At 41.9% G+C, this 18,060-nt stretch overlaps 1 protein-coding gene across 2 annotated transcripts in view; it reads left to right on the top strand.

Annotated features, from left to right (window-relative positions):
* PDSS2 (decaprenyl diphosphate synthase subunit 2) overlaps window positions 1-18,060 on the top strand; it is a 282,652-nt gene that overhangs the window by 111,756 nt on the left and 152,836 nt on the right. For both annotated transcript variants that reach the window (XM_068279435.1, XM_068279436.1), the window contains exon 3: window positions 17,516-17,650. In XM_068279435.1, coding sequence (XP_068135536.1) covers window positions 17,516-17,650 — 135 coding nt within the window. The remainder of the gene's footprint in view (window positions 1-17,515; window positions 17,651-18,060) is intronic.

Here is an 18,060-nt window from a genome sequence, read left to right as displayed (position 1 = left end):
AGGTAATGCGGAACAAGCAGTAATAGATACTGTAGATGACAAGTAGTAGGTACCAAGTTGCAGTGGGTGCTTTGTCACAGTGATTGCTGTAGTGGACGGTGATGTATAATGAGTGCTACTTCAACCCACCCCTCTCTTTGCTTCCTCTCCTCTCCCTGCTCACTTCCAACCCACCCCTCTCTTTGATTCCTCTCCTCTCCCTGCTCACTTCCAACCCACCCCTCTCTTTGCTTCCTCTCCTCTCCCTGCTCACTTCCAACCCACCCCTCTCTTTGATTCCTCTCCTCTCCCTGCTCACTTCCAACCCACCCCTCTCTTTGCTTCCTCTCCTCTCCCTGCTCACTTCCAACCCACCCCTCTCTTTGCTTCCTCTCCTCTCCCTGCTCACTTCCAACCCACCCCTCTCTTTGATTCCTCTCCTCTCCCTGCTCACTTCCAACCCACCCCTCTCTTTGCTTCCTCTCCTCTCCCTGCTCACTTCCAACCCACCCCTCTCTTTGCTTCCTCTCCTCTCCCTGCTCACTTCCAGACTGCCGTCCTCCCTTCTCTAACATTAGCCTGGCCTTCCTCCACCCTGCCATCCTCCCCACTCTCATCTTAGCCTAGCCTTCCTTCAACCTTCTTGGCTCACCACTACAGAGACATTGACATCTATGGGCAGCAAGAGAGGTGCAGCTTCCCAGGTCTTTACAGTGTAGAGCCATCCCGCCTCTGATTCGCTGCTTGAAAGCACATCTTTACATGGTACAGTGCCCAAGAAACACCAGGTAGAGAAACTGGGTAGACCAGCACCCAAATGGGGACAGACGTGTGCTAGAGTGGAGAGACCCAATAGCCCTCAGAGAGTGAGCAAAGTCCAACACGAAAAGTCCACAGCACCACGTCAGTAATGTATAGCTCTTTTATTTAACCACCTTAGCGGTATGGACGAGCTCAGCTCGTCCAGTACCGCCAGAGGGTGCCGCTCAGGCCCTGCTGGGCCGATTTTGTTCAAATAAAGTGCAGCACACGTAGCCGGCACTTTGCCAGCCACGTGTGCTGCCTGATCGCCGGCGATCCACCGCGAGCAGCGGCGAAAGAGGGTCCCCCCAGCCGCCTGAGCCCTGCGCAGCCGGAACAAATAGTTCCGGACAGCGCTAAGGGCTGGATCGGAGGCGGCTGACGTCAGGACGTCCATGATGTCACTCCGCTCGTCGCCATGGCGACGAAGTAAGCAAAACACGGAAGGCCGCTCATTGCGGCCTTCCGTGTTACTTTTGGCCGCCGGAGGCGATCAGAAGAACGCCTCCGGAGCGCCATCTAGTGGGCTTTCATGCAGCCAACTTTCAGTTGGCTGCATGAAATATATTTTTTTTTATTTAAAAAAAACCCTCCCGCAGCCGCCCTGGCGATCTTAATAGAACGCCAGGGTGGTTAAGCCCGAAGGGTTGAAATTTTTTTACATCCGAGCAACTTTCACCTCTCATTCATTTGCCAATAACTTTATCACTACTCATCACAATGAATTGATCTATATCTTGTTTTTTCCGCCACCAATTAGGCTTTCTGTAAATGCATTTTAACAGGAAGAATAAGAAAAAAACGGAAAAAATTCATTATTTCTCAGTTTTCAGCCATTATAGTTTTAAAATAATACAGGCCTCCATAATTAAAACTCACGTATTGTATTTGCCCATATGCCCCGGGTATTACACCGTTAAAATTATGTCTCTATCACAATGTATGGCGACAATATTTTATTTGGAAATAAAGATGCATTTTTTCAATTTGCGTCCATCACTATTTAGAAGCCCATAATTTATTAAATCATATTGATATACTCCTTTGACATGCATATTTAAAAAGTTCAGACCCTTAGGTAACTATTTTTTTTTTTGTTATTTTTATTATTGTAATTTTTTGTTTTTTTTTATTTAAACTTGTATGTGGGTATTTTTTGGTGTGGGAGGTAAACAGGGAATTGTAAATGTTTGTAAATGTATTTTATTCAGGTGTAAGTGTTTTTGGTGTAGTTAGCTATTTGGCCACAAGATGGCCACAATCAAAAAGTCCTGGGAGCGATCAATCTCGCTCCCAGGCAGAAGAAAGGAGACCAGAGCTCAGAAAAGCCGCAGCGTCTGAAGAGATGCTGTCGGCTTTTCTCCGGGGGGGTCCGATCAGCGAAAGGGATTTATAATCCCTTTCACTGATCGGTGGGCTAGCGGCCAGCAGCGGGGGCGCGCACGAGGGGGCCCGCGGGAGCGCGCGCGACCCGCGGGAGTGCGCGCAGCCTAACTGGACGAAAATTTTCGTCCAGTTAGGCTTAAGTGGTTAAATCAGGCTCTCTGAGAGAGCCTGATACAGCTTGAGGAAGGACCTTGTCCGAAACAGCGTCTGTCGCTGTTATGGCTATCTCTTTGTCTTTCTTTTAAATAAAAGAGCTATACATTACTGACGTGGTGCTGTGGACTTTTCGTGTTGGGCAAGAAACACCAGGTGACAGCAGTAAAAGTAAATTCAGTCGGCTCTGCCTCCCTCATGCCACCTGCAGAGTTACTGGTGAGTAAGTGAAGAGCAGCTGCAGCAGAATGTTTGTACACCGGGACTTGGTAAGTAGAAGGCGGGACAATTAGGCCCTATGATGAATTAAGCTTCACGTTTATTAGCTGCTGGAAGTCTCCATTTTAGCTTTTGCCAATTTCTTATTTAATCAGTAAAAAACACATAGACAAATCTTACATTTATTTTCCTATCTGTACCCTGATGAAAAATTACTCCTCTTGTCCTGTTAATGTCATCCCAATAACCTGGAAAGGAAGTAAGGAGAAATCTTAGTAGATACAAAGTAATTGCCTGTAAAAAAAGTTCTAATTCTCTCATCTGTACTACAAAAAATGTACTTCCCTATTGTTTTCTTTATTTTGTGCCCATGCAGTTATCCTACTTGCTTTTATCCCAAAGTAATGTAATCTATGTAATCACAAGCCCCCCACAGCACACTTTGGGCTTGATTCACTAAACCGTGATAACTGATATCACGGTTGCGCTAGCTTTTTGCGCACGTTATAAGGCACGTAATGTTTTTGAGCGTAATCGAATTTTTTTTGCGTGAAACCGTCCATGTTTTCACATGAAAATTTGCGATTACGTGCGTTGTAATGCGCACAAAACGCGGGTGCGACCGTGATATCTGGTATCACGGTTTAGTGAATCAAGCCCCTTATGTGGTAATGTGGTATTCAACTGGTATGCTTTGAACAAACTGAAACATAGTATATTAACCTTTTCAGTAACTATGTAGCAAATAATTGTTTATAGAACTTTTATAGTTCCACTTTTAAAGAGACTCCGTAACAAAAATTGCATCCTGTTTTTTATCATCCTACAAGTTCCAAAAGCTATTCTAATGTGTTCTGGCTTACTGCAGCACTTTGTACTATCACAGTCTCTGTAATAAATCAATGTATCTGTCCCTTGTCAGACTTGTCAGCCTGTGTCTGGAAGGCTGCCAAGTTCTTCAGTGTTGTGGTTCTGCTATGAACTCCCCCCTCAGGGGGGAAAGAAACACACAAATGATCTCTTGAGATTCAAAAGGAATGCTGTATACAGCCTGCTTGTGTATGGATGTATTTTCTATGTGTGGACATACTGTACATCAACCTACTTCCTGTTTTGGTGGCCATTTTGTTTGTTTATAAACAAACTTTTTAAAACTGTTTTTAACCACTTTTAATGCGGCGGGGAGCGGCGAAATTGTGACAGAGGGTAATAGGAGATGTCCCCTAACGCACTGGTATGTTTACTTTTGTGCGATTTTAACAATACAGATTCTCTTTAAAGTGGGATGAAATTTAATCTATTGCCTAAAGCAGTGAGGTCCAACTTAGACATGGAGAGCAACATGTTTTGAGACTACATGGTGGAGGGCCAGCTACAATAAAGCAAGTTCTCCTGGTACCAATAATCAAGTCAAATGTACAAAAGTCCTGACATGACAAGGGGATTTGCCCACCATAATAAACTCTCTGAGAACACTGAGCCCTCCCTCCAGTAATGAAGTGTGGCAAACAGGAATTAGATTGTAAGCTTTTCTGAGGATAATTAGTGACATGATAGGGCGGGTTAGATTGTAGACATTTCCCCACATACAACACACATAATGGGCAGCATTTCTCAGCATAATACACACACGGCAGCTTTTCCCCTAGGAAAAGGCAGTATTTCCATACAAGGCAGTGTTTCCTCTTATAAAACACACACATTAGACAGCGGGTTCCCCCATAAAACACCTATAAGGCAGCATTTACCCTTACAAAATACATATTGGGCAGCATTTCCCCCCATAAAACACATACTAAGCAGTGTTTTCACCATAAAACGTATTAGGCAGTGTTTGCCCTCAAACACATTCGGTAGTATTTCCCCTCCTAAAACCCACATTGGGAAGTGTTTTTCTCCCTAAAACACTAATTAGGCAGCGTTTCACCCCATAAAACACACATATAAGCAATCATTCTCCTTTAAAATGAGTACTGAGGTGCCCCCTGGTGTTAGTAGTGGCACCTGAAAATGAAAATGATTTACTTGGGAGGTGGCTTTCCAGCGCTGATCTCCAGTCTTTACTGCAGCAATAGCTGCAAAACGGACTAGCTGTGCTGACAGTTAATGTCCCGGGTGTTGTGATCAGAGTTTGTATCACATCAGCTGGACATCGTTCATGACAGCCTGCTGGCGTTGGGGTGATCTTGGTCTGCTCTAACATTTCAAGTCCTTCCGGGGATGTGACAGTGTCTTCACAGGCGCATGGACTGCCATTAGGACAGGAGCAAAATTACATTTTGAGTTTTATACCACTTCAAAATCCCATAGTGAAAAAACTGAATAAAGTACATTTTCATTATAACCAGCTCATCCATACTAGAAATTACTGCTGCCACATATTTGTTTCAGCAGTTGATAACTGGCTGCAAGTTGCTGCCAGCATCTCTATTCCATAAGCTGAGTCTACATCCTAAAATGTTCAGCTGCTACACCTTTGAAGTGGCATCATTTCATGGGACTTTTTTTTTGATAACACAATTGCATATATGCAAAAAAAAAAAAACAACTTAAGAAGAAACGATGACTTGCTATCATTTTGTTGAATGGAAGAGCTTGTAAACGTAGATTGCATGAAATCAGTCCATTTCAAACATTCAGAAAATTGCTTTTAGTTCCTTTTCTGAGTTTTAGCCTTTATAAGCATAATGGCGCAGATCTCTGCCACTGTCTATGTACATTGTTTTTGGTGCACACGTTTGTTCATTCAGCTGTGCATCATTTATTTTGAGGGCCAGGATCCTTCTTAGTTGGTTGCTCGTCTTTTTTGCGTGTATTACCAGTGGTTACTTATCTGGTAAACATTGTTTTGTGAGTGCGTACGCTTCATTTTGTTATAGGTTCTTGCATTCCAAATACTAGACTATATTGGTTCTAGGGATCTCCCTTGTCTTTACAGGTTACATCAACATTTATTATTTTCCAAAAAAGGCTGCAAAGGAAAATATTGTTGCTATGTGATTTGCGGAAAAAAATGTCATCATGCTATACTAAACCATTATGTCATGGCTGTACATATATGCATTAGTCACAAAGAAATGTCTTTCTCTTGGAAAAATGATGCATGCTTTCAGAATGAGGTTAATGACTTAATGATTCTTTTAAATCACCCTATCACTTGTTTCCCAGCCAATACTGACCTTTGTTACTGTTCTTATACCTGATGCAAAACCTAGCGATCATGATAATATTGCATTGAATATCTGAATCTCCTCTTATTATGGAATGTAATGGAATAAAAGTAGGATGCCTCGAACGGTCAGGAGGAAATAGTTCCAAAAAGTACCATACCTTTGAGGCCTGGTGCACACCAGAGGAGTTTTTCTGAGCGTTTTGAGTTTTTAAATATGCTGCTAATGTTATCCTATGTGTCTGTGCACACTGGAGCAATGAGGTTTTGTAAAAAAAAACACCATAGCATTACATTGGGAAGAGCTTTTGTAACCTCTAGCGTTTGGGCGCTAGAGGTTTCAAAAGCTCTTCCCAATGTAATGCTATGGGGTTTTTTACAAAACCTCATTGCTCCAGTGTGCACAGACACATAGGATAACATTAGCAGCAGATTTAAAAACTCAAAACGCTCAGAAAAACTCCTCTGGTGTGCACCAGGCCTGAAAGGGAAGATGAAACTCTGAAGACATAGATGAGCTGCTTCAGGTGAATGAAGCTACACTTAATATTGAGCAGTAATGATATGGCACTTACTCTTACAAATGAGATGTGATGTATAGTAAATAGGCAAACATTTTCTGATTTCTTCTTTTATGCTGAGACTGGAATATGGACTGAGTGTCCTACATTTAGATTATGCCATTTCAAACTATGTTTCATATATAGTACATTTTGAGGCCCGTGGTATCCCGAAGGATGTTTTTTCAAAAAGTCAAGGGAAGCTTTTGTGCTCCCATGCATTTAGAAAGCAAGCTAGCTATGACAGGACAGATTGTAGGAGAAAAGAAAAAAAAGTAAGGGAGGAAATTACATCCGTATTGGCTTCAGTCAGAGGGAATAAAAAATTGAAACTGCCAGGAACAGAATTCTCTTCATTTACTATATACAATTCACTGGAATCAAAATATGGACAGTATAATACATCTGTTATGTAAGTAGATCAAGTATTTATCTACCTATATATGTGTTTTTTTTCCTGGCATAGTATGGCTGACTCTGCTGCTTTAATGGAAATTTGGGAGTGAATGTAGCCTGATGACAATATTCTTGCTGGGCAGATCCTTCTGTCTGAGAAGAGTTTCTGGGGCTTCCCCAAGCCCCCAGCAGCCATCCTGTCCCATGCCGGTCCTCCACAATCCTCCGTTTTCCCACCCCTAGCTAGTTTTGTTACTGACAGCTTTAGCGGGAAGCTGATTAAATAAAGTAAAAAGCTTCAGATGCTTTAAAGTAAAAAGCTGCAGGTTTCACAGGTTTCAGATTTGATTAACCTCTTGAGGACCACTTGTTTATACCCCCCCTAGTGACCAGGCGATTTTTTTTTTTACAATTCAGCACTGCACCACTTTAACGATTTATTGCTCGGCCATACAACTTACCACCCAAATTAATTTTTCCTGCCACTAATAGCACATTTTTTGGTGGTCTCTGATTGCTGCTGCAATTTCTTTTTATTAATTTAAAAAAATTGTTTTTTTAATAAAAAAAGCCTATTTTTTCCCCCCCTTCCCCTCTATATTGGCTCTGACTGTGATCCATACACTACAGTACCCTCTCATAGGCATCAGCCTATGAGAGGGATTAGATTATGAGCCACTCGCGGGGACAGTTAAGTGACAAGGCTGTCCCTGTACAGTGCTGCGCTAGATCGCAGCACTGTACAAATGATCACTGCCTTTGTTTTTCTCTGTTTCAGCCTGCCAGCTCTAATCGAGGCTGGCAGGCTGATGATGGATCCCCGCTTTGTTGTTGTGCAGGGAGCTTGTGTGTGAGTGCGCATTCCCTGCTTATCCCACCCACTGCCCTTTGATGCCAGTTGGCATTAGGCGATCCCCAGGTAGCCACTCTCCTACCGCCCATCAGTGTGAGGCGGTCAGGAGGTGGTTAAAGGGAACCTGAAGCAAGAAGTATATGGAGGCTGCCATATTTGTTTCCTTTTAAACAGTACCAGTTGCCTGGCATCCCTGCAGATCTCCTTAGCTGCAGTAGTGTCTGAATAACACCATAAACAAGCATGCAGCTAATCTTGTCAGATCTGACAAAAATGTCAAACACTGAATCAGCTACATGCTTGTTCTGGGCCTATGGCTAAAAGAGGCAGATGATCAGCAGAGCTGCCAGGCAACTGGTATTGCTTACAATCCACAAGCAATAAGGAAAAGGCATTCCACAGGCTTCAAACTTCTGTTTGTTTTATTGCAAGCAAGGACACATACATGTTACGGGTCACCTGACCTATTCTTTGTTGTTCTAGGTATGACCATTAAAATGTACATGTTTAGTATATTTGTGCATTAAGGATGGAGTTTACCATGGTGTGGGTTCACCACCAACGAACTTCCATCCCAGAATGCCCAGAGCGACCTTTGACCTGAGGTCAGCTGGCCAATAGGGATGTTTACCACAGCGGATTCACGTTGAAACATGCTGGTTCCTGAATACCAAAGGCCAGCAGACCTCAGGGCTGTAGCAGTTCAGACAATTTGGATGTGAGGACACTTGGCTACAGAGGGCGTATGTTATAGATTCAGCACCATGTTCAGCAGCTGGAGCTCAGTACAATAGCCGAGAGCAGGAGTTGGGCTTTTACATAGCAGGAGTATCAGTAGGAGTTAGGTGGATCGGTGGGAGAGTTTGTGTGAGTACTGTATAGGTTAGGGTAAGGTGTATTGGCAGCAGGGTTAGTGTGAGAGTTGGGGCTTAGCCTTTATATAGATGAGTGTTGTGTACAGTGTAGTGCTTTTTTTATATTTGGCGTTGATACTCGGCTAATGTATAGCCAAGAGCTGCCATTTGAATCAGTATTATAATATTACAGATCGGCATCCCCCAGTGTCCAAACGAACGAGCACCTATACATAACATACTCCATGCTGGGCATTATGATGTGGAAGTCTGTAACGGGTAACACCATGCTGCTATGAATGCCACCCTAGTGGGCATGTATTACTGTGGGGGAAAAAGGCTATATCCAATTTCATATCAAGTGCATAGCCCCTAAATTTGGTTATACAGTAGTCCCTAGTTCCTTTGGAAGTAAACTAGAATTCCTATTTGCTTCCAAATAATATGAACTTGGGAATTTCCAGTGTACCGGGTATTTAAATGTTCCTTTATGTCCTGCTTATAATACCCAGCCTTTATAGTTAAATCTTAAAAGTTGGTCATTACCTCACCTGATTCAGCAAGGAATCTCCTCCTAGAGTGCCAAGCGATTGGATAGTGCTGATTGACTTGCCACCTTGCATACTAGATCAAGTCATACTATTGTCCTGCCAATGCCGTAATGCCTGCTGCAGTACAGAGGTTTGTGGCCATCAGTCTGCTGCTCAATAACAAGCTGTCTGAAATAGAATTCTGGCAATAGATCAAAGGCAATTCAATGTAAGGGCTGGACGCTTGCAGAGCGTTTACAGCCAGCGTCCGGGGCTTGGTGTTAAACGCTCCCATTCAAGTGAATGGGAGCGTTTGTACCAAGCTTTCAAGCGCGTTTGCACGAACGCGCCGTTCGGGTCCCGATTTTCCCTGGCGTTCAAGGAGCCCCTGGAAGCTACATGTAGGTTAACCACGACGGCTAATGTCCCTCTAGGGGAAGAAAAAACGCGACCGCATCTGAATGCAACACGAACGCTGCTGAAAGCCCGCAACAGCGACGCCAACGAACGCGATGCCTCCAAACTTCCGTCTGAACCAGCCTTAAGCGATTGAATCTGCCAGGAAATTGATCATGTGTGTGGCCACTTTAAAGTGAGTCCCACTTTTCTTGAACACATTTTTTTTTCAAGGTAAGTATAATTGCAAATTTATCAACAAAATATTCTAAACATTACTTGTTGTTACATTTTGTTGTGTCTCTATCAGACACAGCTGAGACAGAGTTAGATGTGTCTACACTTGAGTTGAGCACAGATTTGGTGTACCATACTGGTTAAACAGAAATAAGGATTCTACATTAAAATTTGGACCAGGTATTGTATGTCCAAAAACAGTCACCTCTATGGCTTCAAGGAAGCATAATTCTCTGTAAAATCAAAGTTAGCTACATGCTAAACTAGAAAAAAAAAATATACTGTATATTAAATGTGAGTATCAATGCATTATCATGTTAATGAGAGAGTAGATGCATCATATGACCATCTGCCATGTAGCGCTTGGCTACTGGGACAGGGATATTTTTTGCATGGAGTTTGTATGCCACCCCCATGTTTGTTTGACTTTTCACTAAGTGTTCTGATTTCCACTGGCGATCCAAGCCAACTCGCTCTTACCATGAGTCACTCCTTTATTGGCCTGAGGAAGTGGGTGGATGCCCGCAAAACATGTTGTCCGGTGTTGTTGAATAAATTATTTTTGTATCTATCAGTCCTCATCTTGGGGTAAGTTTTTTTTCTTGCCTTTTTAAATTGCTTTTAATCATTTTACACATCCTTTGGGGTGCCTTGCTTCCAGTATTGATTTCCACTGGGTGCAGTGTTCTCCCCAGGCTCTTTTAGCCAGGTGCTCCACCCGGCTAGTTTTAGTGAGCACCCGGCTTTCATCGGCTCACCTCCTCCTATGCTGTAAGCAGAGTTGCACACAGAAGCACCTGCCCTGCATTCTCTCATCTCGCCCCACCCGGCTACTTTTTTATGCCACCCGGCTACTATTTCATGCCACCCGGCTGGGAAAAAATTCTGGGGAGAACACTGGGGTGCATTTAATCACGACTGGCCATAAAGTGTGTATCCATCTGTATGGGACTGTGGAAAGGTTTTTAGGTTGTAAGTATTTGTGGAGTACAGAAGCTGGCTCATGTGCACCTGCGTATACTCAGATAGCAATATAAAGGCTAAATACTGATCTTTATGCAGCCTAATCTTGTTATGGTAATTAGCACTTCACTAGTTTAATGCTATGTTTATACATTTCCGAACTCTCCCTATCATATGTCTTATTCAGTGGCAACATTCTGTTATTGTAATGTTGTGTACTATAACCTTCACATCATATAAATCAGGAACATAACAATGCAAACCCATTCAGGCGGTTTATGCAGTTTTTGGCTTGTTGTCTGTGTTTTATATACTCATCTGTCATTTTCTGCTCTTGCTCTCTTGTGTGACCATTATTTAGCCAAATGATCCCTGGCACAGCACTGAGTCACCTGCTGCCCAGGGTTTCATTCCTGCCACAGACAGACACCTAAATGTTCTCATCTGGTTGCTGAAAGACCTCCTGAAAATAATCCAGTTTGATGTGCTTGGCTTTTTTGTTCCATATATATATATTTATTTATTTTTTTGCTTGTTGCTCTCTTTTTCCTTCTCTCCAGGCGTCTGACTGCTGCCACATGCTCGTCAAATATAATTGCTGCATCTGGACATTTTTTTTATTATTAATAGTTGGTGTTCGCTCTTTGGAGGGCTCACTCAGGTACATATATTCTCCCTACCCCTAAAGCAATGTCAGGTGGCTGATGAAGCCCTTCGTTTCCTTGGGATTGATCTAGTAAATTTCATTTATGACACCTTTGTTTTTTGTTTTGTTTTTTTGTAGCAAGGGCTTTCAGTCAGCAGCACATTTATGTACTCTGCTTACATTACTGCAGTGTTGTAATATTTTACGTAGATTACGCTTTAAATATCTTTTAAAATGCTGATTGCATTATTCAGTGCTGTGAGGCTTCACTGATATGTTCTAGCAGAGATTGTGTCAGCTAATGCCCTTAGGTTAGAGGTACAATTCCTCCAGTGAAGCCAAAGGTATTTGTCCCCTGGGATGCCCACAGACAGGTGATGATGGTCCAGTTTAAAGAACATTGCTTTTGTCATAGCCAGTATGTTTTTTTTTTTCTTTTACTTAATAAAATACACACATATATATGCACACACACACACACACACACACACACACTTAAACACGCACACTAAGATCATGCTATGATTAAGGAGCCATGTCTGCTTTGAGCTTTTCCATGTGTCCATATATGTCACAATAAAAATTGGACTTTTATTCGACTGTACAGTGTGATTTCCTTTTCTGTTTTACACACACTAAGACACATACACACTTAGGATCCCTGCACACTGCGTGCGATTCCAATTCAGATTCCGCTTTTTAATTGTTTTTTACATCCGATTCTGATTTTTAATCTTCACTGCATGCTGCATTTTTTGATCCGTTTTTCTGTTGAATGTATTCAGGGAAAATCGGAATTGAAAATCGGAATCGCAAAACGGATTTGCCGTATGCAGGGAGCCTTAAACACACACAATTTATACACACACATACACTTAGATTTTAAAAAAATGTATAAGGTTCCGCAGCTGTCTTCTACGTTTATTTATAGTAGGATGTACTCTGCAACTTTTGTTAAGAAAGCGTATTCTTCATCTCCTTTGTCTCATAAGCACAGCACAGTTGTGCTAACCGCCAGATAGTTGAACTGACGTTTTCACCAAAGTGAGCAGACAAGATATGTGTTACATCCTAAGGCTTTAAGGGTATTTGCGGTAGAAGCCCTCAGGATTCTACAACCACCACTTTACATAACAGAACCATAGTAGCAAGATGTAGCCAATTATAAAAATTCTGATGACGGCATGGTGTTTCGGTCTCTTAAAACAAACCTGAAGTACACTTTTCTCTACTCTCTGGCATGTTCTGCACACCTGCATAACAATGTTTTACTAATGTACCTAGCCATCTTGGATTGCTGGGCAGAGCAGAAGAATATGTTTTCTTTATATCATGGAGGTGGCCATCTTGCTTTTGCACATTCTGTAAATTAAATTACCAAAGCGTTTTTCTGATTCTAAACAGTTACAGTATATCACCTGCAGAGAAGTTCGCCCTTCCAGCTTTTGCCTTCAAAAAGTGGACAAAAGGTGTCTCCCACTAAGCCCATCCCCAATATCTTCCTGCAGGCCACCATACACAGAGCGTGCATTGGAAACCTGTTTGTGCTGCAGACTACCCATTGGCAGTGCGGCTGTAACTATAGTTCTCCTGGCTCCAGCAGCAGTACTTGCATCTGCTCTGCAACTTCCAATAGAGTGTATGCTCGGAAGGTCACAGTCATTTGATCACAGTGAAGCTTGCAGTTCTCACAGGAAGACAAATGGTGTAGGGCAGGGCTTTTCAATCTTTTCACTAATTGTACCACTATTATCACCTGAAAATTCAGAAGTACCACCAGTGGGCCTGCACAGTAGAGCGGACCCGATCAGTCTCGGCTGTTTCCACCAAAAGCAAAGCGGAGAGCTGCTACGGCGTATGCGGGTATGCTGACAAGGAGATCGTTGGGCATCCTTTCGCTGGATCCCCTCTACTGTGGAGGAAGGTGGAAGCCTCTTTAGCCCCCGAGGTCCTCGCTGTGCTGCCCTGCAGAATAGTTCAGACCTCAGATCAGCAGTAACCCGACTGTCACTGTCACTGTGCACCGATTGCCTGGCTGTCTCTTCACCACTGATCTGAGATCTGAAGTATGCCGCAGGGCAGCACAGCGGGGAGCGAACGAGGGGAGCTGAACTTTGTGGAGGCAAGATGGGATGATGACAAGTGGCAGACAAACCTGGTGTGTACCACCTGGCCAACAGCAAAGTACCACTGGTGGTACGCGTACCACAGGTTGAAAAGCCCTGCTGTAGGGGAGATGTTAGGACTGCTGACAGAGCCCCGGGAGGTAATTCACTTTGCCTTGCTGTTAGTTCATTTGTAAAAACTTTAATAAAGACCCTTGAAACGAAATTTATATGCAAGGTGGGCAAAATAGCACGACACTGACCATGTCTGGTCACTGAAACAGGAGTTTGGGAATAAACCTACCACCTGCATGGTGTCCAGTATCAGCCACAAAAGGTGGTTTTTCCATTCGAGTTCTGTTGTATTACAAGTATGGGAAAGGAGCACCATTCTCCCAACTGTACACTTCTAAGTTAGTCATAGCAGCAGTTGAGGCCTTATTGTGTACATTCACACCTATTCCTCTGTAGGCTCAACTTCCTCTGTAGGATCAAACGGGTCTCTGCAGTTAGTTTTTTCTCTGTATATGGTTGGAACATTGATACTTCTGTGCAAGACAATGCTTTGCTGCTGGATGACTTTTGGAATCACTCCGATACATGGTCTATCAGTCACAGATTTGTAATGTTGTTGTACCTATTCAGTTGTGTATCTTTACATGATAATTCATTGTTGTACTCTGCTATGCATACAATAAAAAAGATTTAACCTAATAAGCATTTTTATTTGAAACCAGAGGGCCCTTGATATTGACCTAATATAGTAGGGCATTGCATGCTTACATCATGTAGGATCCCAACACCTAAAGGTTTACAAGCCTGACTGCATACAAAATCAGTGGGTATACAATCCAGGCAATAAATATCACAAGGGGCTTTCCAAAATATGAGCTTAGAATTGCTGAAAGAGGATATTATAATTACTAAGTTCCTTTTCCATCTTAAACTTACCCTGAAGAATTTGATACACTATGAAAGCTTGGATTCCAATTAGCCTGTTTATATTTGACTTCTGCTGCTGTAAAGAAGAGCATAGTAATCGGAATGATTACCAGAAGTAGTGATGTTAGCCCTTTTTAGTCCTCTGAGAAATGAGTTAAAATTGTTGGGCAGAGAGACGCTGGAAGTACATCGTCATTACTTAATGCATAATCTTAATATGCATGTAGTGTTTCTCCTTTTGCCAACTATTCCCTGCTCCCACAGTCACCACATGCTAAGTTTGTAATGATGATGGTTCTACTGGAAGTTGAAGGCTGGTGTGTCAGCTTTGTGCAACTGCTGGATCAAATGGCAGCCACAAAATGACTTTTAACAACTAGGTTAAAGCAGTTGGAAGCAACCTAGATTTGTCTCCTTCCTTTTTGTGTTTGTCTGCTGTGATCGACATATTACTTGTAGTTTACTTTTCCCTTAGTTTTCTTGCCAAAAATATCATCTATTAGTGTCAGAAGGGCAAACTTTCTGGGAAGCAGGAGAATAAAGGAAGATGAAAAATCTGTGTGGGTTTGCTGTCATAGTCATAGTGATCAAGCAGCCCATTGTCAGCTGCCTGGAGTCATGAAGTAGCATCCAAAATAAATCCTGCACACGTTTCTGCAACTGTTACAACAAATGTCAGGTAATGTGAGGTTATTTTAAGGTAGGCGTGTTGATTTAACAAGCAATTTTGTGTGTTTTTGTTAAGTTGGGCATTTTTGGAAATAGCAGTTAGTTATGTTGACTAGTAAGCACAGTAAAAAAAAAAAAAAAAAAAAAAAGGAACCCAATTTTCTATCGCTTGGCTTCTGTGCTTACTGTTTTAAAGCAGACCTGGACTCATTGAAACAAAAACAATTGTAAGACCACTATCTAAGCAGTTACCAATATGCAGGGCTGATTTAAAGCATAACTGTCATAAGTTATATGCATAATATCAAAAATCAATTCTTTATTTTTATCTGGTAAACAAGTAATAAGGATGCTAACCAGGCAATCCAAAAGTTAAAAATCACTTTTACTTTTCTTCTCCATAAAAGATCATTTTCCAGTTTACCTGTCTCTTATTCAGGACATCTGACACACAAAGGAAGTTGCAGGGCAGACTGGGTTCTCTTTTTTTTTAACTAATGCAGCCTGATTGGCTGAAGCCTCTTTCCCTTCTTTTTTCCCCTCCCACACTTCTGCTCCTCTCTAATTGGCCAATATTTCTCACACTGAGAAGCTGCAGAGTCGCACAGTGACTATGCACTTTCTATTGCAGAGCTGGATGGGATCGTCTGGAGACTGGGAGGAGAGTGGGCAAAGCATACACAGATTAAGGGAGGAAATGTCAGGATTGGCTTCAAGATAGACAGTCAAAATGGAAAATCCTAAGAATTTTCTTTTTTTTTTATATAGAAAAATCTGTAAAATCAAAATGTGGACAGTGTGCAATACATATGTCATGTAAGTAGAGCAAGTATTTATCTACTTTTATATATATGTATTGTTGTTTTTTTCTGAGATCGTATGGCTGACAGCTCCTCTTTAAAGAAATCCACCTACTAATTGGGTTCCTCACACTGCATGCACGCCCACAGGTACACCATCTAATGGCTTCACTCCCCTGACCTGTGTACCAGTGAGCGGCATTGAGCAGCCAAAATCTTTCTATACACTTCATAAGACCTGCAAAAGTCCAAGTTAAGTTGGCAAACCGTACTCTTGTACTTAAGTAGTTTATTTTTAAAAGCATCAGTTAACACAGACTTGACAATTGTTTCGGGACCACGGAGGGTCTCCTTCCTCTGAACAAATGCAGACAAAGTGTTCTGAGGAAGGGGATGAAAGTGTCTGCACTTGTTCTGATGAATGGGACCCTCAAGGAGCCAAAACAAGTCAAATCTGCGTTGACTTATGCTTTGAAGAACAACTCACTTCAGCACAAATACGCGGTGTGCTAACCTAGCTTGGACTTTTGCTTGCTTTAGTGAGTGACCTTGCTTACCACCCAGGTTATGAAGGAACCCCACCCCTGGGAAGGTGTGCCATTCCTAACATTACTACCTTACCTTCAGAAGACCTGCTGGGGCTCTGGGAGGGGTCTTTCTCCTCTCCCTATCTATTGTCACCCACAGGTGGTAGTCATGGATGAGCTGTGAGGAGGCACCAGTCAAACTTTCACTGTGTGCATAGAGCTGACATTGCTCACCTTCTTCTTGTGTTACACAGGAAGGAGCAGGGGAGGTGTGATGACTTTGCGCTGGGGAAGCAACACCTTATCTACTGGTAGCTTTGTGTTTTGTTAATAGATCTCTGGGTCATGTGACAGACTTTTCAAAAGTGAATTTCTCTGAAATATTTCTGCATGAAATCCGAAAATTAAGCAGTTGTATTGGTGCCTATTTGCCTCTACAAACAATGGAATATCTGTTAAGGTAATTATTCTTGTGATGCATCAGAGGAACTGGACACCATAGGATAGTAATAGCAATCCTGTGAGCTTTCATTTATTGCCTCACTTTTTTTGTTTTACAGTCTGCGGCAGCTGGACCCAATGACATACTTGCCCAAACTTCTCATCTTGTTATCCTCCTTTCTTTGCTTCTATTTTTCTTTCTGCACTTTTGTTGGCATAAACAGTAGTTGGTAAACCAACTAAATACAAATTCTTTGAACTGCTGTAGAATTTTAATTTGTCATTTTAGGTGTTGTTAAAGCGGGATGAGACACATTTTAAAACCATAAAAGAATGTTTTTAGCATTGATTAAAAATGGTCAGAAGTAAGTAGATTTTTGTATACCTTTTTGCTGCATTTATTTGTTTATGTGATTTTCACTGGAATATGCAGAATGCATTCCAGTACTTCACTGAGAAAAAAAGGAAGGGCAGAAGTGATGTCACACTGGCCTTCCTGAAGTTTGATGCTCACCCAGGATGACTATTAAAGCTGCATTATACTGTATGTGTATAGAGTTTAATCCCACTTTAAGTCCGCTAATGGAATAATATTAATCCATTGTCATTTGATAATTCACATAAAATGATGTTATTATTTATATGACCTGTGAATGTTTTTTTGCCATTGTCACCTTCCATGTTTCAAGAGTTGGAAATAATTAAATTTAGCACTTGGCTTAGAGAGTTGGTAAGATCTGAGAACATTTTACAGTTAAACGGTAACCTTATCGGAGAAAAAAGTATTGCAGTGATAAAAGCAAGATTAATAGAATGCATTTAAGCATTGTTTTTCTGCTCCTAAGTTTATGTACAATTGCTGATCTGACGGGTCTTTATATTTTGGCAGGGCCTTTGTGAATGACAGCCGCAATAACCTGCAGATGCGAGGCTTAGTGGTGTTGCTCATTTCTAAAGCAGCAGGACCAAGCAAGTTGGCGGATGACTCCCTGCAACATGACGTGGTTAGTGGCATTTATGCAAGGTGAGAAAGCAATGATTTGGTTTCCGCAGTGTTAGTAATTTTAGCATCACATACTTAAAATTGGGATAACTGCATTTAATTGCTTTTATACACCACAAACACAAATGAGTATAAGAATTTCTCAAACTGTCTCAGTAGCAAACCAGCTTAATATCATTCTGCCACAAAACCAAACTAAAATTGTGAGCTACTAAAGTGGTCTTTTTGACATTCATGTAACTAATTTTATACAATACAATAATACAATACAATAACATTTGTAAAGCGCTTTTCTCCCATAGGACTCAAAGCGCATATAATACAGGGTTGCAGGCTGGGTTGTGTTACAGAGGAGATAGTGAGATGTTCATGAATGCTAGACTAAAGAGGTAGGTTTTCAGTTTAGAATTAAATGCTTCCAGGGATGGAGC

The sequence above is a fragment of the Hyperolius riggenbachi genome, chromosome 4, assembly GCF_040937935.1.
Source record: "Hyperolius riggenbachi isolate aHypRig1 chromosome 4, aHypRig1.pri, whole genome shotgun sequence".
NCBI classification, from domain to species: domain Eukaryota; kingdom Metazoa; phylum Chordata; class Amphibia; order Anura; family Hyperoliidae; genus Hyperolius; species Hyperolius riggenbachi.
The sequence above is the reverse complement of the archived record's forward strand: the minus strand, read 5'-3'. Positions and strand labels throughout refer to the sequence as shown.